A 25,150-nucleotide genomic window follows, 5' to 3' on the forward strand; every position below is an offset into this window, starting at 1 on the left:
TCCCACAGTGACAACTTTAAGTGGCACATTAAAATTTGACACAAGTTTTAGTGAAGGACACAAATTGCCCATCCTCACAACATTGCAGAAGTGCAGGGAAGTGTCTTTTTGTTTTAATTACTGCCAAAAGTTTCTTGGAAAACCTGATACATAATAATCATGTTCCCTGGCTTTCCTGTTTTGTATTTAATATGGCATGGAAAAACTTATTGTTCCAATTATCCAATTTTCAGGCCAGTGGGGGATCTTAGCTGGAACTGTGGCCTCCCTGTTGGCTTCCCTCCATCCTGAAATCCACCTGCTCATGCTCACATCAACCTCTAAAAACTGCCTGCTTAGCTACTGTTGGGTTCATCCTCTTGTGTTCCATATTACTGCTATTTTCTTTTTTATATCTTTGGGGGTTTTTTTGCCCAGTTTCTGTCATGGATTTCCCAGAGCTGAGTGTGTTTACAGGGCTTGAGAACAAATGCACCAACTGTGCATATAAACCACGATGCACCTACAACAAAGTACTGATCCCCTTAGTTACAAGCTCATAATTCATAGTTTGTCTGTGTACAAGGAGGATGTTGTGTTTCCAACCTACCTTTGTTATTTATTCTCTTCAGTAGGTCTAATATTTGCAGAAATGCTCAAATAGAGATAAATCTTTTCTAATTCCTTGGGATTTTATTGTAGCACTGTTAATCATGATGAATTCTTTCAGTATTTAAGAAAATCAATTGTCAGCTTTTATGGGGAATTATACATTGTGATTAGTCATCAGTTGAGCATTATGGTGTTATTTGACAACTGTTATTGAAACATACAGTAATTTGCTTTTATTATGTATCAAATAGCACAGGTTTCAAAAATAATACAAGCTTTGGAATTATAATTAGAGAATGTTTTATTGGGAATTGTTTTATAATACAGTGTTACTGTTCAGAAATAATTATGTTGTTTGAAGAAAATTTAATATTTACAGAAACCAGATTGCTTGCCTGTTTTTTGATTTATTTTCATAAATGCTTGAAGAATTACAATTCCATTAACAAGATTTAAATAAGTAGATAATAACTCTAAGGTAAATAGGTTTGATTAAATAATGAATAGTTTAAACAAAACCTTTTTTTGTTCAAAACAATGGGCCAGTTCCTACAAATCTCTATTACCTGATGATGTCTTGTTCCCACTTGATTTGGAGGTTGGTGCTGCGCTGCAGGATTGTTCCAAGGTTTATTCAATAATTTCCATAAGCAACTTCTATAAAACATTGGCCCAACTTAGTAAATTCTGTAATGAAATGGTGCATCCCTGTGTAACATTATCAACAAATGTTTGTAAGCAAATGGGAGCATTATTTTCTTGCCAAAGAGCACAGTAGGAATGAATTGCTGCAAACCCAAACAGGATCCTCTGCTGCTGTTCCTCCTTAGCTGCTGAGTATATCCATGAGCATCCTTACCTTGCCCAAAGATATTTATTGACCGTAGCATTCATTACAGAACATCCAAGTACCAATAACCTAAAATATATGCAAGTTTTAAAAGTCTTTATGGAAGTTTTAAATGTTTTCTCTTGTGAGGGATGTTCTTCCTGGCCTTCTCCTGTCTCATTTGGAAGATGGAATGTCTATTTGCTCTGCAATTGGCTTGGCTCTAGGGGAGACATTACAGTGGCTATTCAAACCTCTGGATGCAGCATATCATGGAATTATTGTGGCTTCTATTTAGTGGAGTATCTTTAGTGTAGGAGGTGCATGTGAAATCAGTCTGCATAAACCGTGGCTCCATAAACATTTTTATGCTGAAAGCTTTTCTACAGTAATGATAATAACAACAACATTACTGGTAACTGCCACCCACTGTATAGAGGGGAGCTTATGCAGAGTCCTAAATAAATCTGTGGCAATCCGATGCTTCACCATAGATAATGTAAAATGAAAGGCAGATTATTGGCACTGAGAAAGATCGTTTCCAGTGCCACTGAGCTCCTTGAGAGAGCTGGGTGAGGCCATGACTGGCCCACCCTGTCTACAGCATCAACCAGTAGTAAATCCTTTTGGAAAGAGAAAAAGAAACAATGAAGACTGGAGCTGTCTTTCCTTTGGATTTCCAGTCCCAATTTCCAGGACTCGTCTGCTTTGGGCTTCTCTTGGATCAGAGACTGAGCAGGGAGCTTTGAGTTCAAAATCCACAGATGGACCTTTCCGCCATGAAATATCTGTTGCGCTTGCATTTTTCTGCCTTCCCCACATTCTGAAGCAATGATAGCATGTGGAATCCCCATTTCCTTTCTTTTGCTTTGCTTTTGTAGTTTGGTGACTTCTCTGCATGCTTTTAATTCCTTCTTTGCCCTTTTATTTACCTGGGAGAAGATAGATTTAGTCTGGGAGAAGATCTAAATGGTGCATTGGGAGGACTTAAATGGTAGCTGGACAACTACCACTGGATGTACTTCATCCTCATAGCAGAACATGCTCCTCTGCTCCCTCAAATGTCTTCAAAAGATCAGTGTTTTGAGCAGTGTTAGGTTCCTGGGCAATCACAGGGCTTTAAAATGCTTCCCCAGCATATTCCACTTACTCTCCTCTGTGAGGGAAGTTTCATCCCCTTGCAGCTCACAAGCTGAGAAAGGCAATGATGTTCAATACTGTGCTGGCAGAAAGCACAGTCTACTTCTAACACATCTTTAAGATTTCTGTCAATTACTTTTCTTGCTGTAATGTTCTGTTCTGATTTGTACAGCATGAAACAGGAGTTTAAAAGAACTTAAATTCAGATCAATCACTAATCAAATGTGCTGGTGCAAGTCTGTGAACATCACCTTAATCTGCTTTAAAGTTACCTGTGCTGTTCTGGTGGAATGAGTTGGAGACACCAAAGATTAGTACATAACTGAAGCAGAAGTAAATGATGCTGCACATGAAGTTTCTGTGGTTACTCAAGGACATTACTGGGGAGTCAGAGATTGGAGATGAATGAGTGATGAGCTAATATTGGGCTAAATAAAATATGAAACAAGAATAATGAAAGCACTGAGATGTATGTTCTCACAGAGTTGGAAGAGTTTTATCAAAAACTACAATTAGCTGTCACAAACATCCCTAAGACAAGACTTTCTTGTATCATTTAGACTTCAAAGCAGTGTGTCATTCAGTATACACACTGCAGTGCAACTGGGAGGCAGCTTTAGAAAATGAAAAGAATAGCACTTTGAGATCCTTAGATGAAAGTTAAATGAGTTACTAAAGATAATTTTCTTCAGGAACTTCAGTATTATTTAATTGTAATTTATGTCAAAAGAGAAATAACACAGAAATGTAGATATTTCCAAAAGATGCACAGAAACAAAATTGTTTTGTAACTAAGTCCAAAGAATATAAGATAGAGACCAAATATGTACAGTGTTTGGATTTTTTTTCTCTGATACTGATAAAACTAATTACAGAAGAAAGTGGAGAAAACTGTTTTGTATTGTCCAAACAAATACATTTTAGCTAAAAAGCATTTCATTAAAGCCCACTTGGGTAGAGACAGCAAAAAAGCAACACACAGGAAGCTGCCAAAAATGTTAATAGATTATATCTCACCTGGGAGAAACATAACTGCTGATAAGACTACTGATGAATGAAAGACAGCTAAAAATCACAGAATGAGGCAATTTCTACTGCCTCTGAGCTTTGTGGAAGGTAAATGGAAGAGAAAATGACTTAAACATCATGAACATGATGGGAAGAATGCAGTCACAGATTCAAGAGATTTTTGTTCATAGGTTGCTGAATCTTTTCTGCCCAAAGGTACAGACTGTACCTCTGACCATTCTGTGCTCAGTGGGGCTTTGGCAGTTGGGCAATTGTAATTCATTACTGTTCATGGGGCATTTATTTTGCCTGTAAAGATTGAAGCTCCACAACACTGCTCAGTTTAGTATTTCAATGAGCCATATTTAGTCTACCATTGCACCTGTAGGATGTTGTGCCTCCTCCTGTTTGCTGTGCTTCAATTGCAAAAGCAAATCGCAGTCATCTATTTCATGCTGACTTGAGATATCATTGAAGATATTTATGCTTCCTATGTAGCAAAACTGCTGGATTAATTAAGACAATAACTATTTCTAGGCTGATGGGCTCTGGACATCAAGGCTGCCTAATCCATAACCACAAGCTAGACCATGACTCCACAATTTTATTGCTAATCTTCCAGGTTTTTCTTTACCCACCCAACTGATGCATCCCTGTGTTTCCCTGGGGTTGTGAGTGCAGGGCTCAGTGTGAGTGTGCTCCCAGTGCAGAGCCTGTGCAATGTCACTCCTATCTGACAGAAGCTGATGGATATGATGCCTGCTGGCATAAGTGAATGTTTGCCTGGGAAAGGAAATGAAGGAAAGGGCAGAGACGAGAAAAAATTTGGAAGACAATTCATAGTGGAAATGCCAACTTTTACTGCCCTCAGTGGAGCAGCCTAGAGATGGTAAGAAATTCAGGGTGGAAAAGTGGATGATTTATAGACTCCATGTAAGAATGGCCCATATCTGTTGATAGGAATTAGAAGTAAAGACACATTATCTGTCAAAATATGAAGCTGTCTTCAAAACCAAATGTTTCTGAAAAATGATTGGCACAAGGTGAGAAGAGAAAGATGATCATGAACAACTCTTCTGAGTGTCACTGTGATTACGCCTAAAAATTATTGGATGAATTCCAACCTTCTGAAAGGTGATACAGAAAATACCTTTGTAAATATCAAATTAAATAATAAATTACAAAGCTCATTTTCTGACAGTTGATTAACAAACATACTGGGCTGTGCTGGACTCGCAGGTTCTCAGAGCTCCTCACAGCACGACTGCTTGCTCCAGCAGGGAATTGCTGGTAGTTCATCCATCAGCACTGCTTTGGAAACAGTTGTTCTCTACAATACTTCAATTTATATCAGGTTCCTTAGTACACATGAGAGTGTTTTGTGAGATGCTGTGAAAATGTTACTTAAAGCTTTGGTAGCTACTGCTAATATCCCCGTTTCCAAGGCCTGTTATCCTATTATAGCAACAAATGTGATTGCATTGACTTGATTTGTTCCTGATAAATCCATGGAGGCTGTTAGTTATCACCATATAGTATTCTAGCTGCTTACAAATAGGATTATAGCATTAGGTATTTTAATATGCACAAAATAGAAATGAAGGTTTTAATAAATTGAAGCATCATTAATTTTGAAAATTCAGTATTAATACAGCTGTTTACCTAAGGGACCATGTTATGTGTCACAACTTCTGTCCTTTTACAATTCCTACACCAATTTCCTGAGTACAGTGAGCCTTGCTGAAGTCCTCAGGGTCCCCTTTTCCCCTCTCATTGCAAACATTACCAACAAATGATGGCCATACATCCAGTGGGTATGGGAATGAGCAGACTGCTCCTGGCTGTGCCACTGACACCAACCATGGCTTGACAGCACCTCAAGGCACTGTATTGGCTGGGGCTGGAGAAGGAAATGTCTCTGAATCCACACTTCTCTTGATGACATTTCCTTGTTCACCAGAAGTTTACATTTTGTCTGACTTCAATTACTGCTGTTTTGCTGAATTTTAAGATATGTGGAAAATAAATGTCCCTCTAAACCCACAAACACCTACAGCTGGGTTAAAGAGAGCTGCTGGTTGCCATTTCTTAGTTATTGCCCTTGTTTCTCATGGCATGGTCCCCTCCAGAACCCACCAGACTCTGGTCATCTCTGGGGATGCCCACTCAGAGGCAGAGCAGGGAACTCATGGAATGTTGCACTGCAGCCCCAAGTGTCCTCTGTAATCACCCACCCAACCCTGGTCCTCTGGTGGAGGATTCCAAGTCAAAAGCTGTGCCTTTATGTAGGATTGGCCCTTAATTTGACCTGCCTGAACCAGGGGCCTTGGCTGAACCAGACAGACATTACAACTTTAGTGTGTTGTAGTATGGACAACACACCCTTTCCTGTCCCTTTGTTTCAGCTACAGCAGCTTTGTGTCTTCCGGATCCATTTAAAAAGGTGAGGGAGAAAGCAATCTAGTAGTTTCCTTCTTTCATGAGGCACAAAGAAAAATGTATTCTAGAGTTAATATTTGCATGCTCATAGTATGTGAGTTGTTCACCAAATGGGCTGGACACAATGGTTTTCAATTTTTACTGACTGCTACTTGCAAATATTGTGATAGAGTACCTGAAGTGAATGACACCTCTACTGTAAAACTGGTGTCAGGCAGAATCCTCCCTCAGTTTATCCACAGAGTAGCATTATGTCAGACCACGTTGTAGTCTTTGGTTAAAACTGCTTAATTATAGCCATCTAGTTTGAGTTATTTTACTATTTTATTGTGAATAAGCTTGTATTATTTGCCTCTTGAAAATTCTGTTGGACTTTTCTGCAATTTCTGAGGATTCTATTTTCTATTTTGCAACTGAGGGCACCCATCGGTGTGCAGTGCAGGACAAAAGTATTTTCAGGCCAGTGGTAAAGAGTGGGAAGGAAACATGAAGTACAGGGTAATTGGTGTCTTTTTGCTTTGTTCTAGAAACAGCAAACTTTGTTTCTCCTCCTGTTCAGCAAGCTATGAAGCACCAGCTCTGTGTATTGGCAGGACCAATGCTGGCTAAAAGATCTTTTTATGGCTTTGTAGCTCAATGTCTAACTTGAATCAGCAGCCCTTCAGGAGGGTTCTGGGTCTGCTGGAGCATCTCCTTGACTGGACACACTAGAAATCTGTACACAAATAAATACACTTTATTGTAAGTCAGAACAAGTGCTCACTCCAAGTTTTTATTGAAATTGAACACAGTATTCAAGCATAGTTCTGGTTGAGAATCTAGACAGCTAATTCCATCTGGTTTTACAGAGTGCCTCAGTTAACCCTTTCTGGTGTACATTCACAGGAACATGAAGTGAGCAGGCACCTTGGCTCTCAGCCAACCACCACCGTGTCATCCCCAACGAACTGGTACACTGGGACCTCGAGGTTTAAGGGAGCAGGGCCTTTCCTGATTCTGCCAGAGGCATCATAGTGGGAGCCGTGGCAGGGGCAGTAGTACCCACCAAAATCCCCGGAGTTGGCGATGGGGACACAGCCCAGGTGAGTGCAAACACCCACCAAGATCACCCACTCGGGCTTCTTCACTCTGTCTAAGTCATGCTGTGGATCCCTCAGCTGGGCCAGATCGACTTCAGCCTCCTGACTAATCTCTGCCTGGGTTCTGTGACGCACAAACAGGGGCTTCCCTCGCCACTTGAAAGCCATGTTCTTGCCTTCTGGAATGTCAGACAGCTTGATCTCGATCTTGGACAAGGCCAGCACATCAGCAGAGGCACTCAGGCTGGAAATAAACTGGGTGACGACATTCTTGGCGACATAGGCAGTGGCTACACCTGTTGCTGCAGTCATCAGGTAGGAAAAGCCTTTCCTGGAATCGCTGCTGCCTTGGGAAGATGCGTTGGCATCCTGCACATCCTGGCGGCGATAGGCAGAGAAGTCAGGGACCGCGACATCGTTGTGGACACAGCGAACACTGGCAGGGGCTGCAGGGAAAAGGACAGCACATGACACCACTGTCAGGTAAAACACACTGCAATGCATTTGAAATTATACTGCTTTAGTTGTGGTTTTAGAATAATGGGTAAAAGTTATTTCAAAGTATGGGTAGGATTCCACTAATTAAGTGTTTCAATTTTAAGTTGCAAGAAAGGGGTTTTCAGAGGGAATTTTTGGTTGATGAACAGGTGGTCTGTGAAACTGATTTCCCTGTTTTTTTGGAAAAAAAAAAAACTGATCGGGGTGCAGAAAAATCTGTGAGAAGTTCTGGGCTTCTGGGATAAAAAGTGAACTATTTTACAGTATATTTCAAGAAAAAAACTCCTGCGGGATACCATGACTAACTCAGAAAACACAAACCTGTTTTCCATTCAAATGTTTCTCTGTAAAGAATTGCTAAGAATAAATTTGATGTAGTGAAGTTTGCACACCTGCAGGGTAACACTTTTGTCCTATCTTTTGACTTAACTTCTATGCCTGTAATAATATTGTGTGGTTAAGCATTTTTAAAATTAGAAGTATCAGGCATCCTCTTTCATATTAAATTGTTGTGATAGCTAAAAGCCACAGTAAGTAATTTTTAAACCTGCAGTCCCCAGGCTCAGATTTAGGGATAAAGCTAATAATTATTCGATTCCCAAGCTTTTCAAGTGGGATTCCCACATCAAACCTGTGTGCTCATCAGGATGGGATGTATAACTAAAAGGCCTTCCATTAGTTTCTCCAGCTAAAGAAAGCTGCTTCTCACACTAATAACCTATAAGCCAAAGAAAAGAACATGGCAATGACAGAATATGTTACTTGCCAAAACCTAAATTGAAAAGTAGAATTTAGTCTTTGTATTTTCTAGCAGTTGGCACAAAATTAACAGATGTCTCAAAGTACTTTAACTCTCATGGATTTAGATGCAATACAATGGGAAAAATAGCTGGATTTCTTTACAAGTAACTCAGCATTGAGAAGGTATTTGCTGTAGCACTTTAACTGCAGAGAAATTAAACAGAAAAATCAAAATTCTGCGATAGTACTCCATATTTAAGTTATTTCAGTATCAATACTTAAAACATTTAGTAACAAGTAATATGATTAACTTCTGAAAATTTGCTATACTCAGTGAAAAGCATGTTTGATGTTAATTAAAATGTAGAGCACTGCTAAATGTCAGCTATATCACAGATTTGTAGAATTTCCACCTGAACATCCCCTTTACAGCTGAGGGTCAGGTGAGCTGCACAACTCTAATTGAGACAGAGCATCTTCTGCACGGCACTGCCCTCCCAAGAATCGAATGTGTGCATTCTGTACGAGCATGAAGCACTGCTCCATCAGTGACAGCTGCAGGGCTGGGCAGCATTCTCCAGGAACTGCAGAGCCGAGGGGCAGGGAGAGCCGCGGCACTAGGCCAGAGGTCGAGTTCTAGAGAACACCTCGGTCGGGTTCTAGAGAACACCTCGGTCGGGTTCTAGAGAACACCTCGGCTCTCTCCCTGCCCGATTCTCTACTGACCTGGGGTACCGCACGCTGTGCTGTCACTGCACCCCTCTGCTCTGGTGCCCACAGTTAAAAACCTTCCCGAATGACGGAATTTAGCTGCATTTTAACGTCGGTAAAATAACCATCACCTGAGCTATCTCCTGCAATGGAGATATTCCAGACCCGTCTGGACACAATGCTGTGTTCTGGGCAGACCCTGCTAGGGCAGAGCTGACCACTGTGGTCCCGTTCAGCCTGGCCCGTTCCGTGAGAGCTACTAAAGGGAGCTGGCATTCAAGTGCCCTTGAACAAGCTCTGTAGCTGTAAATGCGAGCGACTGCAGCGGTGACAAGTGAATCCAGCATTTGGAAACCCCCCAGGGCCCAAGCCCCGCAGCCCGCCCGCCGGCTCTGCCTGCCGGCTCTGCCCCCCGGCCCGCCCGGGCTCTCCCCGCCGGGCCGGGCTGGGCCGTGCCCCGGGAGAGCCAGCAGAGCCCTCGCCGTGCCCACGGCCGCCCCGGCTCCCGCCGCCCCCCGGCCCGCCGCCCCCCCGGCCCGCACCGTTCAGGCTGGCGCTGGCGACGAGCCCCCCGCGGGCGGCGCGGCCGCTCAGGGACTCCCGGCAGAGCAGGGGCCGCTTCACGTCCAGCGGCACCTTCTGGTCCCGGTGCGCGGCCGCCGGGGCGAGCGGGCGGAGCGGGCCGGGCACGGCGTGTGCCGCGGCGGACACGAAGGGCGCGAAGGGCCCGGCGCGGGCGGCCACGGACAGCATGGCGGCGTCCCCGCGGCGACCTTCCCGGCCGGCGCCGCGCCCCGCACGTCACCGCGCCGCGGTCTCGCGCGGGGCTGACGTCACGCGGCGGTGCGCGGGGGTGACGCAGGCGCGGAGCTGGGAGCGCTGAGGGGCAGATCGGGGTGCAGGGCTGGGGGGCTGCGGGGCCTTGGCCTTCGCTTTTTCTCTTCCCTTTTCTCTTTCCCTTTTGTCTTTCCCTTTTCCTTTTCCCTTTTCCCTTTTCCCTTTCCCTTTTCTCTCTCCCCTCTCCCTTTCAGCAGAACTTTTGCTCTCGAAGCGTAGTGCATTATTTTTTTGAGCTATTTCTGTGTAACGCTTGGGGAAGGGCAGTCTGTGTGCTGTAGTCCCACCCAGCACACCTGTGATGATTTCCGCTGGCGAGTTTGAAGAGTGGAACATTTGCAGGAAGGTTTGGGAAGCGCTGTGGGGATGTGAGCAGTGCTGTGCCTCTCCTGCAGGACACGGATCCATTAAACACTGCAGTGTGACCCAAAACCACCTCTGGAATTAAAGGGGTTCATTCCTTTATTGACTCCTTGAAGGAATTAAATTCTTGTTACTGTTAGAATGTGATTTGGAGGCGTGTAAAAGCAATACTTAGAAATGGGATAGCTTCTAGGATAGCACATGCCTTTTTGTATTTCTTCTGTTACTTGGGCGGAGTATGACTGTGCCCCTTTTTATTTATTTGTTTCTCTTTTCCTTAGCTATTCATTTAATTGTTTCTTTCTTCTTTTTTTCTTTTTTTTCCTCTGGTAGTGCCCCAGTTCTCTGAAGGCACCACTCGATTTGGGATGATGATTCCCTCTCTCCAAAAACTTGTTTGTGTTCATTGCAAAGCAATGGGGACAGTAGATATATCAAATGGATTTGTCACGTAGGTCTATCACTCTGGGCTAAAGGAGACATCCACTCTTCTACTAATGACTGGAGTAAATAAATACCTGTAGAGTTTTTTGGTGGTTTTAATGTTGGTTGTGGGTTTTTTTTCCTTAAATTTTCTTTACTTTCTAATAGCAGTCTCATACTTGACTTGTTACAGCATCCAGCAGCAGGGTTTACTTTGGTACAGATGGATACCCTAGTGGATGCATACCTGCTTCACCCTTTTAACGAGGTCAAGCTTCTAAAAGTTTCCCAAAATGCAGGATAAACTTGACACAGAGATATGTTTGAAGTTGAATTATTCTCTAGCAATCTAACAATTTCTCAGCTACTCCCCCAGTTATTCATGCGAGGGTATGAAGCTTTAGTGGTTCATACTGGCTGTATGAAGAGTTATTATTTTGAAATTCAGCTGTTGCTAATGATATTGCTTCTAAATTATTTTATGATTGTGCATTAAAAATCCCCTGTCTCTGTAGAATGGTAGTTTAAGAACTGGCCTTATTAAGATTTATTTAAGGGGTTGACTTTTTCATTTTCTTCTTAACTGTTGTTAAATGTACTGAAATATGGTAGTTCTAATTAAGTGGGATGTATCATTCCAGTTCCAGTACTATTGATCTATAATTTATTTCTGTCTCAGCATGCTTGTGATGTCTAAGCCTGAGTAGATAATGATTTACCCAACTCAGTTCACAGTACTGTTGGTAACTGTAGTTACTGGTGATGCAGTCATTAAAGGACACCATAATAATATTCTGGAGCAAAGTGGAGAAACCATGGGGGGCTCTCACTCAATATATGGGTGGAAATAAACAATATTCAGGTAGGAAGGGGAGAAAGCTGGGAAGGCCATTTTCACAGCGCAAATTTTGCAATCAGTATTTGGGAGGAAAAGAGCTACCGAAAGGTATTATTTTCTATTCCCTAACAGATTATAAAGTTATTATCATAGAATCATAGAATGTGCTGAATTGGAAGGGACCCATCAGGATCGAGTCCAGCTCCTGGCCCTGCACAGAACACCCCAAGAGTTCCCCCATTTGCCTGAGAGCATTGTCCAAACGCTTCTTGAGCTCAGACATGCTTGGAGCTGTGCCCATTGCTCTGGGGAGCATGTTCAGTGCCCAACCACACTTTGGGTTGCCCACCTTTTCCTGCCATCCAATCTAAACCTGCCCTGCTTCAGCTCCAGCCATTTCCTCAAGTCCTGGCACTGGTCACAAGAGTGAAAAGATCTGTTCCTGCCCTTCTGCTCCTTCTTGTGAGGGTGTTGAGCACCACAATGAGGTCACCGAAAAGATCTGATTGCGACTGAACGAGTGCTAGTAGAGCAAAAAGAGGTATTTTATGGTTCACTGTGAAAGTAAGGATTTGGCTAATATTTATAAAAGGGTTTATCAGCAGGTGTGGGGTTTGGGGATTTTCTGGTTGATTTTTGTGGAGCTTTTAAGGGATTCGGGGTTTTGGCAATGATGCAAGTTTTGAATTTGCTAACCCAGCTCAGCTGTTTGGCAGCCATGGCCTCATCCCAAACAATAGATTTTTCTGACTGGGGGCTGTTCCCAGAGACATTTGGCAAAATGTGCTTGTACTTCTGGAGCATTTTAACAAAATGAGGTACTTTGATGGAACTATAGTTACAGGACAAGTAGAAATGGGTGCAAAATGAAAGAGGAGAAATGTAGGTTAGATATTAGGAGGAAATTCTTTCTTGTGAGAGTGGTGAGGTCCTGGCACAGGTTGCTTGCAGCAGCTGTGGATGTCCCAAGCCTGGAAGTGTTCAAGGCCAGTTTGGATGGAGCAACCTGGTCTAGTAGGAGGTGTCCCCATGGCAGAGGAGGATGGGGCAAGATGGTCTTTAAGGTTCCTTCCAACTCCTTAACATCCCATGATTCTATAACTATTTGTGAAAGAATGGTTGTAAATTTTTTAAATACGTAAGACTGAATTTGAATTACAGCGTGGTTAGAACACAAATAAAATATTAAAATGTTACAGCAAAAAGGAACTATGTTCTGTTATCAGAGTTCAAAAAAGAATAATTTTGATTTTAAAATGACTAAGCATATGCTGGTGTGTAGGTGTTTCTTTGAGAACTGTTGTTCAGCTTATATTACTGAGCACCAATACTGAGCCTTTTCCAGTCAAATATGAAAGGAAAATGCCAGTGTGACATTGTGTAAAGTGTCCAGACAGACCTCTGTGATTGTTTTTATGCATTCATGTGAGTGTTAGCCTCGTGGAAATGTATACTGCTTAATGTTCCTGTCTTCTTAAAGTTAAAAGTTCATTTGCGTTAATACAAAAGCTGTAAGATGTCAGGGCTGCAGCATTATGAAATAGATGAAAAGGACTGTAATGCTTTTGGGTATGTGCAGTGCCTTTCTCTGTGTAGAATTCATTCTTGTGTTTGTCTTCCTTAGAGATGAACTGCAGAACTTGGATGGCTTTTTGCTGTAATGTTGGTCACCCCAGGCAATTTGATCTCACCAGAAAGTTGCCTTTCTTTGAGCTTTTTGCCATCTTGCATTATTTTTATGCTTTGAAAACTTAGTGCTACTAAACTTGAGATTTTAGGGTTTGCAGTTCTTCTTGGTTTTGCACTGTTGATCATTTTTTTCTCCCTGAATAAGCCTATTCAGAAAGAAAAATAACAAGGAAACAAACAAACTAGCAACTTCCATCTGTGGAGTGTTGTTAGTATAGCAGTTATCGTTTATCAACTGTTTAGTGAGTGCACCCTACTCTGAGAGCAGCTCTAAATGTCTGCAGTGATTCCTTTGCAGAATTACTGTCTGTTACAGTGATTCTGGTTTCATGGAGTGGCACTAGGGAAGCTGTCATATAAATTTGAAAACAGATTTGTGTATGCAATACAGTTTGTTTAAAGTTAAAATTATGAGACCTTCTGATAGGTAGATATTCTTTGAATATCCTTTGAAGCTGGTCTATCACTTTGAAAAGTCACAGGGTGTGATCAAGAGAAATGCATATGAAATGTGAGGAATGAAAATGGACAGTAAAAATGAGAAAAATCGAATGTTTGATTCATCAAATATTTCTCTCCCCGTACTCAAATTAGTTGGAATGATGATGCTTCAGTGCTACAACTGAATCTAAATTCAGGTCTTTTTCAGTCAAGGAAGAGCTAAATTCAAGTATCATGGGGGAAGAAGAGATCTGCTGGCAGCTTTTTACTGCTCTTCCTATTAATGCAGCAGGAATCAGCAGGTGTTCACAGCCTTAGCAGCCATCTTACTCTAAATCTCTTCCAGCCCTGCTCGATAAGGCCAAGATAAATTGCCTGAGCAGAACGACATGCAATATCTGTTTCTGACAGACATGCACTCAGCGTTTTGAGTATAAAATGAGTTAAATAAAAAGCATATTTCTCTCTCCTGCACCAAAAAAAAAAAAGAAAAAAAAAGAAAAAAAGTAGAAAAATCAAAACATCTGAAGCATTCCATTGGGCAGAAAGAATGGGATTTTCTGAGTCAGTTGTAGAGAGGAAAGAAAAGCATTGAAGCAAATAGAATTAAAAGACCAAATCTAAGATTGCATCAAAGATTTACATAATTGTGAGATGGACAAAAAGAGTCATATATATGTATGTGAAATTGATAAGATATGCTCATAGAAATCAGAAATGGCACCAAAATGTGTCTGACCAAGTAGAAGCCAAAGGCTAGATGAGAACTGCCTGGGGCAGCATCAAAGGTTGCTCAGCAAGGCAGCAGCTAAAGCCTAAATGAAGCTGCCTGGAGCATCACCGAAATGTCAGTTTGAGGGAGAATATTTTCTCCCTTCCTCTTGTTTTTTTTTCTTCACATCTAGTTAAAAATCCCTGATACTTCCTGAAGGGCATGTATTTGACTCCTGTCTGGCTTCCACTACTACATTTTATTTGCTTTTTATGACACCTGAAATGGAAAGAAAACTTTTCAACTTCATGAATGCCTTTGACTAAAACCAAAATGAGAATCCCAGCTTGTTTTTCTTTGCTTGTGTATTCATTGCAGTTAATGCACTTGAACTCCATCCTGTGGCTGGTGCCCAGCTGACAATGTTTGTGGGGCTGGGAGCAAGAATTCTCCCCAGAGCTGTGCACAGGAGGGGATTAGAAGTTGCTGCCACTTCCCAGCCTGCTGAATGTCACTGCCCTGGCTTCGGTTGGTCAAACCCCAGGTGTTGTTTAAAGCTTTAGCTGTACAAGCTGTAGCAACTCACTCTTCTGTGATTGATAGCAAATCTCTCATAGTTGCACAGTTAAGCACAAAGCTTACAGAAATATTTATAACATTTCAGAGGATTTAAAATTATTGATTTGTCACAACAGCCATCTTTCTAGGACTAAAAAAGCAAAAGCAGGGAAAGTGAATAGTAGCACCTGAGCTTGCTGCTTGATGCAGGGCCAAAAAATGTCACCTGCTACTGTGTGTGTAGATGTGGCACTATGAAACCTGGGTGAAGTGGCAGAATAAGGAGGGCTACATTTAAAAAGTGACAAAAGAAATCACTTTGTCTCAATTTTATGGTGTATAGTAGAGATCTTGATCATCATTATGCTCTCCTGTAAGCTTTTCCTTGATACAAGGTTGCTGAACCTTGGCTTCAAACCAGCTTCAAACCAGCATAAAGCAGATAATGGCAAAGGAAGAGCTTTTTTTGTGATGCTTGGAGCTGTTGGCAATACAGAGCCATGCCATTAAGAGCTAATGCAATGAAAGTGTCCCCATGTCATAACTTTCTCCCTCTCCTCCCCCTCCAATTGCTGTGCAGGGGCTTTGCCTGTAGCCTTTTCTCATCTGGATGCTTAAGTTGAATTGCAGGAGCTGATTCTAAACTAAATTGTAACACATTGCAGTGCACATTCCTCCCTGGCTCTGAGCTGGGCTGCTGCAGGTCTCTGTTACTGCAAGGGACATCAGGCAGTTTGACAGCAGTGTGCTGAGAACAATGCTGTCCCTGCTCTCATACTGCAGATTGATCTCTGTGTGTTGTAAGTGGGTAGCCTGGGCTTGAATTGAGCTAATTGCCCACTGTCCTAATCATCTAAATGATCTTATCACTATTTTTAAGCACCTGCTTCAACAGTAGCTTGTGGAAACTCCTAGAATGCCAAAGATTATTTTTATTATCTGCTGGTTTTTTATGTGATGCCTTTCTTTTCTGACCTTATATATAGAAAGAATAAATAAAAGCCTTTTCATCTCTTTTTGTGCTTAGTTACAAGAATAATTATGCTCCTGAGGCTGTTTCTAATGGTTCCCCGTGGAGTTACTCCAAGTTTTTAGACTGGTTATATTTCATATTTTCATACTTTTAGTGACCCTTGGTGCAAGAAGGAGACATATACTAATGAAAGCAGCGAAGGAAAACTTACAAAGCACTCTTCACTGAGGGAAAAATCACAATATAATGTGGAAAGAATTAGAAAACTTTTTTAAAGTTAGAATGAAACTTGGTGTTATAAAGTACAAGAACATTTAAAGATTCACACTAAATATTTCTACCACAATTTATAGATTTTTCATCAGAAGTAAGAGGAGAAGAAAGGAGATCTAGATATGTGATGGGTGATTAAAGTAGAATGGTGCACTGTGTGTGTTAAATAGGTCAGTGGGACACTGGGATTGTCAGTGTGAGATGTTTAATAGATACAGGAAATAATAATTTTATTATACAGAGCCCCTGCCCATGTAAGTAGAAAGTTCTTCCTGAGTCACTGAATGTGTAAATGTTTTTCTCAATTTGCCAAACTTACTTTTCAAAACAGTTTAGTGAGTGTGTCTCTGCAGGTAATCTCAGGGATGTCAGATGATAATCTTGGTTGTCACAAACTTCTGTGGAATGCTAGTTCAGTTAAATAAACAACTACTCTGAACTGAGCAGTGCAATTGAGAGCAAATACACTGATTTCAGTTATTGAAACAGATATCCCTATCCAATTTAACAAAGGATGTTGATGTGAATAAAAATGCAGACTATGCTTCAAAGCTCATTCAGAGGAAATGGCTAATTGGAGAGGGGTTTTACTTTCCTTGAGCCAGGGATGTAGATTAGTTTAATGATGTTGATGTGGGATTATCTGAGAAGAAAGGTGAAAAAAGGGTGATTTTTGCAGTGCTTATGTAAATGCATACATATCGTTTTGTCCCCTGTTACACCTGCATTGCTGTTAGTGGTAACTCTATGTGTCTCACTAAGCTATGAATTATTAATATTAAACAATAATTATATTAGCTAGAATATGGAATGGAGGCCTGGTACTGCCTTTCCATTCATGTTAGTGCTCCTTTTTTTTTTTTTTTCTCTGGTAGAAAGTTTGGCACAATGCAGTTGCTATACTATCGTGTCCAAATCTACTTTCCCAAACAGAGAATGAAAAGACAAAAGTAATGTTAGAGTTCACAGGTATTTTTGTGCTTTATACAAAATATAGGGAATGCTGAATCACTGATACACATTTTCAAGGCAGTTCTGGACTGTTTGTTTTTTTTTTTCAATGCACTTCTTTGTAGCAGAAAAGGATAGAAATCATTTTATGGTCACTCTCCTGTGCTCCATGTAATAAATATGTAGGACTGAGAAGCAGATTTTTTTCAAGAGATTTTACATGTGCTTTTTTAATATTTATCAAATTAAAGAGGAGGAAATTAAAAATTAAATTAAAATTAAATTAAAATTATTTGGAATTGTATAGGTGTTATGATTTATTTGCTGGATTTAGGATTCTGTACTTCCATGAATACATTAATTTGTAAACTTTGAGGGGATGGACAGCTGGATTGGGATTAACTGGAGTTTAATGTTCTGAAGAGTGGGCTGTGATCTCTGTTTTCATGTCCATCTCTGTGTAACCTTGGAGAGTGTTCTTTCTCTATTATGTTTACTTCTCTTTTTTTTTTTTTCTCTTTTTTTTTAAATTTTAAGTGGGATTTTTGTTTTGTGTCTTGAAATAAAAATAGAGGACCTCAACAGCTCTGAGTATTTAGACCTCCATCTCCCTGTGTTTTAGGTTCATAGGAGAGCTTCTGCTGGAAAAGTATAAATGCATTTGCTCCAGAGCACTTGAGTCTTTAAGATGCTTCTTGGGTTGTTTTTTTTAAACTTCTGGTTAATGTTGATTAATAATTGATCTCTCTTATCTACCATGACTTCCCTTTCCAGAAGGAAAAAAGTGATTTGACAAATTACTTTTTAAAAAAGCGTAAATTAATGAACACAGTAACTGTAGGCACACTGGTAAGCAGCATCCTGACCTAAAGAAGCAATTAAAAATAAATCACCCATCTCTAAGAAAGATAAAAATAATACTCAGTAAGAGATGTTTCCGCAGCTTGAAAGCAAGAATAAATTTCTTAAAGCAAAATGAATGTTATAAGCACTTATTTTTGTGGGTGGAAAAAAGAGCCTAAAAATACTTAATATACTAAAAAAACAAGAGCAAAGGCTGAAATAGCATAATCTTTTCATCTTCAAAATATGGTAATGGGAAGGAATAGAGAAGGGAAATAGATCTTTAAATATTGAAATTCATTATCTTAAAGGAATTGCTCTGAACAGCACATTGGCAGTGTTAGTGCTGGCAGGAAAATCTGCCTGTGGGAGCATGGAATGGAAATTGCCCAGCTGAGTTGTGGAAATGATTGTCCACATCAAGTGGCCATCAGATTTACTCAAAGCACATGAACAGGGTGTGGTTTTCCTTCTCCCTCCAGGACAGGGGCAGACCTTGATTCTCATGAATGTCTGAGCTGAAATCTGTATTCCCTTCCTGTTGCAGGCTCTGGTTGACCATGCTGCATGATTTTAGGGCCAGACTCAGCTCTCCCTGATGTCTACTTTTTACTTTAGTAGCAAGTGAATTGGACCAGCCATAGTTAGTTATGAGCCCTGTCAAAAAAAGGATCTGTTTCACTTACTAGTGATGTCCTTTTGAGTTGTAAAATAATTTGGGGCTGTAGCAGAGCCTATAAATAGCAGATTGGATTGCCATGGCAATTCGTTTTTTATGCCTAAAAAAAAGTGTCAGCCTCAGAGCCACAGCAAGCTTGGAAATGCAGTGGCACCTGAGCTGGGCAGGAGGGCAGGAACAGGCTGTTTGTTAAAAGCACTAAAGGATGGAGTTCAAGGCAGTAGGTCAAGGATGAAATCCTGGCACTGCTAAGTTCAATGAGCTGTATGGTGACTTAATTGGAGGCAGAATTTCACTTGAGATTTCCCTGAATAAGGGGAATTCTTTGAACAGTTGACATGTGTCCACCCTCTTGTCATCTTCCCCTCATTCTTCTCCCTCCTCTTGGCATTTCAATATTAGAAATTGTTGGATAATTTATCAGTTCCTTTTGAAGCATGAGGAAACCTGGCAGAGGGTCTAAAGTAGAAAGTAACTCATCCTACAACAGTTTGAGATCCATGCTAATCATTAATTTTGAGTGAAGGTGATTTCCCCTTCACATTGCCTCTCAGAAGGCCATCTGGCCATGTGAATTCATGGGCAGGGCGAGCCTCCCACGAGCCCTCGGGGCAAGGAGCAGAAGGTCAGAGTCAGCCAGGGCAATGCAGTGACTCCAACGAGGTCTGTAGGAACTTGGCCTCTTGCTTTGATTGCATCACCTCTAAAAATGTCACAGAATCTGAGGAGAGCATTTAATTGATACAGAGGCCCCATCCCTTGCAAGGGAATTCAGACACGTGGCAGAGAACAATATATAACTTTAGGGAATTATTTTCATTTTCCAGTTCCCCGTGGATTTGCTTGAATGGCTAAAGAATTACAGATTGAAGTTTAGTCAAAGACAACTGTCAGTTACATTGTCTCAATATTCATATTGAAGATTTTAAGTGGTTCACAAAATGCTTTTTACATTTTTAAATTACTTCATGAGTATGGATCAATCAGCAAAATATAGCAGTAATGAGTTCCTTTTAATAGCAAAGAGCTTGCTAATTACCATGCTGATTATATGAACCAAGTTTTTAGCCAACAAAAAAGCTCCTGCAGGCAGTGTCCTTCCACCTGCTGAGGGGCTGGCAATTCTCATTAAAAAATAAGAGGAAATAATTATTCTTTTTAGTCTGTTTCAAATCTTAGGGAAAAAAGTGTGCTCGCTCACTTTTCTATGTGTGACATCATCTGAAATTATTAGATGCTTTCACGGGTATTTGAAAGGAAAAATTTAAAAATAGCTGCCCACAAAACCCATCCTTTTTCAATTCAAAAGGCAGGCCTTCCAGGGGTGAGGTTGCATCTGGAGCAGGTGTCCCTTTGGCCAGGATGTGGTTTTGGTTTCTCTCAGCACCAGCAGAGGGATGAATTCTGGGCATGGGAAGCTGCCAGCTCTCCCTGGGCTGTCCAGGAGCTCTGGGGAGCTGTCAGCAGCTCAGCCTGGCAGCCACGAGCTTCCCCACACTCACAGAACATGGGCTCTCTTGGAGGCAGCATTAGCTGGGCTGAAATCAAACTTAAAACGAGCTTTTGAAATGTGCTCTGGGTTCTCAGCTATTGCAAAGCCAGGGGATGGGCTGTTGGTTGTGGAATCAGGCTGGAGTTTGAGAAGTGCATGGGCTCAAGGGCAGCTTGGGGAAATTACTTTGCCTCCCTGTCTCATCTGGAATGTTTCTTGTTAATACATGAAAATCATGAGGTGCTTAGTGGCTGGGGCTAGGTAAGGTAATTAGATTGGCTCTAGGCAGAAAGGAGCAAAGGAAAGTGAGCCTAAAAGCTTTTTTATTATTTTTGTCCTGTGTTCTCAGTTTCCTTATTTTTCAAAAGAAAAGTTAATTCTAGCAGATGCTTAAGCCTCTTTTCCTTTAGATAATTTGGAAGGAGAGAGAGGGAACTGTGAAGTGTCCCTTTGGTCTGATCTAGACCTAAGGAGTCCAGGCCGTTCAAGGCACCACTGCAGCCTTGTTACTTCCTGAAATAATTACTTCCTGTTGGATTTATGGCTGCCACACAGATTAGATTGTTAATGCTATGGAAACAGCAGTTGTCAAAAAGTTCATTTCCACAATTTATCTATCTGACTTCTAAGGAGTTTCTAATGCAGTGAACCTTTATTTTGAATCAAGGTGGGTTTTTTCAGTTGTGGCTCAGATGAGGAAGGTTCATAACACATAGTTGAGATTCTGTAAGCTAGGATGTTGGAGGTGATGCTGAACACATGGCAGTAAGAACTGGCACAAATCCTAATTTCATCTAGAAAAATCCCAGGTGGCAATGTTACTGAATATTCACAGTCTCATTTTAAATGTGGATGTGTGCTCAGCCTTGCTTCTTGTGGATAACTCTTATCAGAAATTCAAATCTTTATTCATGTTCCAAGCAGAGACCAGGATGTGTACAATTCTTGCTCCTAAAAATACCATATTGATAGCATAACCTTGGGTGTGAAACAACATGGATTGCTTTTTTCACAGATTTTGTTTTCTTCTGTGAGTAAAGAAAGAAATTCACTTTTACGTCCAAGAAAACAGTATTTTTGTAAGTGGTATAATTCTTTAAAACATAAATGAGGATCCTGTACTTTACTTTTCTCACTAGGAAAATAGATTATTACCCTTTTTCTATTGGAGTACTACTACTGAAAAAAAAAGTTAAATTTTAAAAAGAAAAGAATTGAAAATATGGGTATTTCATTTTAGTGGCACAAAATTGTTTATTTGAATGTTAGTCACTGAATATTACTGTTTTTGCAAAGATAAGAACATTTAAGACTTGTATTATTGTACATTTTATTTAATTTATTTTGCCTGCAGGTACTAATTTAATTCATTTTCATTGATTTGAGGAATGCATTTGAGCTGAAATAGTGTGCTTAAAGGCATCAGCAAATGATCTAATAGCACTGTACCTGTAGTTCAGAAAGAAAAGATAAAAGGAAAAGAAACTGTTATTCCTAAGGAGAATTAAAAAGGAGGGGAGGAGAGCCCTTTTTAATAATGGTTCATTTTCTTCCTTTTTAGTAGAAAGTGATAAAAGGAAATAAATTCATGTTCCAAGCCTCAGACAAAGTGTAAGGTCATTTATGAAGATGTTATCTTCGAGGGTGAGGAAAAGTTTGTCAGAAGTTGTTAATGTTGAAAGTATGGAAAATGGATTAAAACATCACAAGGCAAAATCAGATTGTCAGGATGACAGAATAAACCTGTACACCTATTTTCCAATTTTCATCTCCACATGAAAACACAGCATGATCATGAGTTTCAGTGAAAAGAGACAGAACATATCGGTCAGCAGCCTGGTAGGAGGGGAATCATGGTTTTGTACAGCAGATATTGGGTTTGATAAAACAGAAACATATTCCTAAATTAGTGGACATGTTCTTTGTGCTAAGAACTGGTTTTTGAATGATGTCCAGTATTTACTTGGACTGTGTGAAAAGTCCTGGAAAACCTGTTTTCCAAGTACCTGCATCTGGGGATTTGAGGTGTTTTGAGGAAAGCCATTGTACTGGGGAAGCTGAAAGGGGGAATTCTTTGACAGCATTGTCCCAAGTGGGTGTTGTTACTGGAGTGCATTTATCAACTGTTTCTTATCAAAGGGAGTTTGAACCTTCAGTTCTGTGTGGAGTTTCATCTCTCTAGTTAAGGGCAGTTTGGCTGTTTCAGTTTTATTATAAAACAGTAGCCTGATTTTTCTCCTGTTGCTCTCTTGTTTCTTGCACTGACTGTAAGTATCTGACTATTGACTGTAGGTTATTTCAATGTGCAGTTAGAAGAAAAATTTGTGTATGGAAAAAAAAGAAATTTAATTTGGATTTTATGAGTTGTGAGTTTTGATTGAACTTTCTGTGGCTGTGGGGGTGTATTTATTGATCTCTAAGTGAATAATAAAATGAGATCATTTTCAATCCACTATGTGCTAAAATGCATCTTCTTCTACTTTCTCGAGTTGAGGAATTACTTTTTAAACAGAATATTTGGAAGGAATTGACACCACAGTTTTCCCACCTTGAAAAAGGTGGAGATAAATTTATTCAGCTAAAATTTCCTCTTGTGCTCAGTGGTATTGCTGAGACCTTTGTGTTGGCTGTGTGATCAGCTCTGTGTCAGTTTTCTGGATAGCGTTGGGCACAAAGCTGCCATGCTGGTGAGGCCTGCAGGAGCTCCTCACATGCACTGAGAGACTTCAGGGAATCACATGAGCTCCAGTAGCTCTGTATTGCCCTTTCAGAACATTTTCTCTGCATTTCTCACAAGGAACATCCTTAACTGAATGGTGGAAACTTTGTGGAATATCCCAGGTTTTTGTTATGCTCTGTAATAACTTGCTGTTTATTTCCTTCTGATACCACAAATGTTTGCAAAGACCTGCTTTGACAGGTAATAACTGATTTAAATAGTCGACATCAAATACAAAAGGTTTATGAATACTGAGCAAAACATCTCGAGAAAAGATGAACAGTGTTTGCAAGGGTGAGATAGTCTGCATGTTTCGATGTCTCTTTCAGGAGAATCACATCTTTACTTTCAATTTCATCTTTAATGTAACATACGTTCTGTAAATATTGTTGCTACTGACAAGAACATCAATTCATGTTATTCATAAAGAGACTTTCAGCATCTGAGCAATGAATAGCAAGCAGGAGGAACAACTGTTTGCATTTTTGTTTCTTAATACACATCCCATTGCTAAAAAGGGAAGCAGAGTCAATTTTGCACTTATCAAACACATACTGCTTTTGGGAAAAGGGCTGATTTTTAGCAAAAAATATTTAAGTGAAGGGAGGTAAATTTGTTAAAGCATATTTATTTCCTTTAGGTATTACATGTTGTTTGTCAAATAAACATGCTTGGGGAACTGGGATATTTTTACAAGAGTTATAAAATTAGTGGTTGTGAAGGGCTGATTTTGACAGACACTGCATTGAATGGTTTTTGCTCAGAGTAGTTGGTGTAAGAGGTGTGGATGGGGACATTTCTGTGGGCAACAACCTGGCTAGGAGCAGTTGCCCTGAGTAAGGCAGTGGTGAATTTGATGGCCTGGCAGGACCTGGTGGCACTGTGTGTCCAGCCTTGGTCCTTTCCCTGTGCCTGCCCATCTCAGACCATAGACACACTGCAATGCAAGGCTTTGCTGGGTTGGAGTCCTACTTGATGGAGTCCTTTCTGTGAGTAAATAATTCCAGTAAAACCTGGGGGCTCAGTGGATTGGTGTTGATGCTGTTAAAGAGCTGCAAGTGCAGGAAGATGGGGTTGGGATGTGGGTAGAAATCAGCAGAGTGCATTAGCTTGGAGTGCACTCAGTGTGGGAGGAGCCCTGTGCAAAGAAGGTGCAGAGTGGAAATGTGTATTTCCTGTTTCCAAGCCCAGTGTCACTCTGCCTGTGTTTGCCCAGCTCCGAGCAGAGCTGCATCTCTCGGAAATGGAAAGTGCTTTCCGAAAAGGTCAGTGCATAAATGCTAGGCAAAAGCTATTAAAATCCTCCGAGTGTGTAGTAAGCTTATGATCTCAGGGCTGGAGTAGAAGTTACTGAATGCTTCCCACTTTCTAATCATTGCGAATTTCAGGTGCTTGGCACGTCTGAGGATTTAAGCTAAAATCATGAAAAAAATTGAGTCATTCTACAGTGCAACTTGAAAAATTGCCAAGGATGTCTAAGCAAGAGTCACAGCTGCATGAAACAGCTTAGTGTAGTGTTATCTTCTGCTTTTTTCAGCTGCAAAAATTGCTTTGCCATGTAAAGCAGAGACCAGCAAACCCAGAAATCTTTACGAGTCATGTGTATATGCCAAGAGACACTGGGAGGGGAGCAATGAGCCATGGAAAAAACTCAGCTTCTGCCTTGGTAGTTCTGAAATATGTGGAAGAACATTTTGGTTTTGGTCTTTTTTTAAATTATTCTTTTATTTTTTTATTTTGATTTTTAATCTCTGTTCCTTTTCTAGTGCCCAGAAATGCCTTCCCTTAAAAGGATAAAATCTGAATTAATTTCTGCATTCATGTGCACACACATGCTTATAATTTTCATACATAAAGTGGAAGGAAAAAAAGGTGTTCTGTTACAAAACTCAGCTTAATCTGGTCCATGTTATGTGATGAATAAGAATGGTACTGACAGTGCTGCATAAATACACTGTGGCATGACTGCAGCAGTGACATCGTGGATCTGCTGTTGCCTATTGTTGTTTTTATAGACTGGCAGATTCAAAGAGATGGCATAGGAGCAGGTCTCTCCTTTATGAAATGCCCTCTACCAGCTAGTGTTACATTTCTGATATGTGTGCAAATCCCTAATAATTATTTTACTTGGCTGCCCTTTAAATAACAAAAAATACTCAACCATCTATTTTGCCATTTGCAACAGCTGTCAGAATGGGTTTCCTACATGTGTGATGTGTGCGTCAGGACAAATCTATCAGTTTCCTTATGAAACTTGGGTTTGCTCTGCTTATCAGAGGGGTAGCCAAGGTGTGATTAGATCTACTCATTAGGTCTTCACAGT

General features: G+C 40.6%; 1 protein-coding gene across 1 annotated transcript; it reads right to left on the reverse strand.

The window, feature by feature from the left end:
• Nucleotides 1–6,742: 6,742 nt before the first annotated feature.
• Nucleotides 6,743–9,842, reverse strand: UQCRFS1 (ubiquinol-cytochrome c reductase, Rieske iron-sulfur polypeptide 1). Its single transcript, XM_085071941.1, has 2 exons — nucleotides 9,579–9,842; nucleotides 6,743–7,532 (listed from the first exon to the last, which is right to left on the reverse strand). The coding sequence occupies exons 1-2, from the start codon at nucleotides 9,787–9,789 to the stop codon at nucleotides 6,922–6,924; spliced, it is 822 nt and encodes a 273-aa protein (XP_084928067.1). The 5' UTR covers nucleotides 9,790–9,842; the 3' UTR covers nucleotides 6,743–6,921.
• Nucleotides 9,843–25,150: the final 15,308 nt, after the last annotated feature.

Source organism: Lichenostomus cassidix, chromosome 11 (genome assembly GCF_008360975.1).
Source record: "Lichenostomus cassidix isolate B80296 chromosome 11, HeHo_3.0, whole genome shotgun sequence".
In the NCBI taxonomy this organism is placed as follows: Eukaryota; Metazoa; Chordata; class Aves; order Passeriformes; family Meliphagidae; genus Lichenostomus; species Lichenostomus cassidix.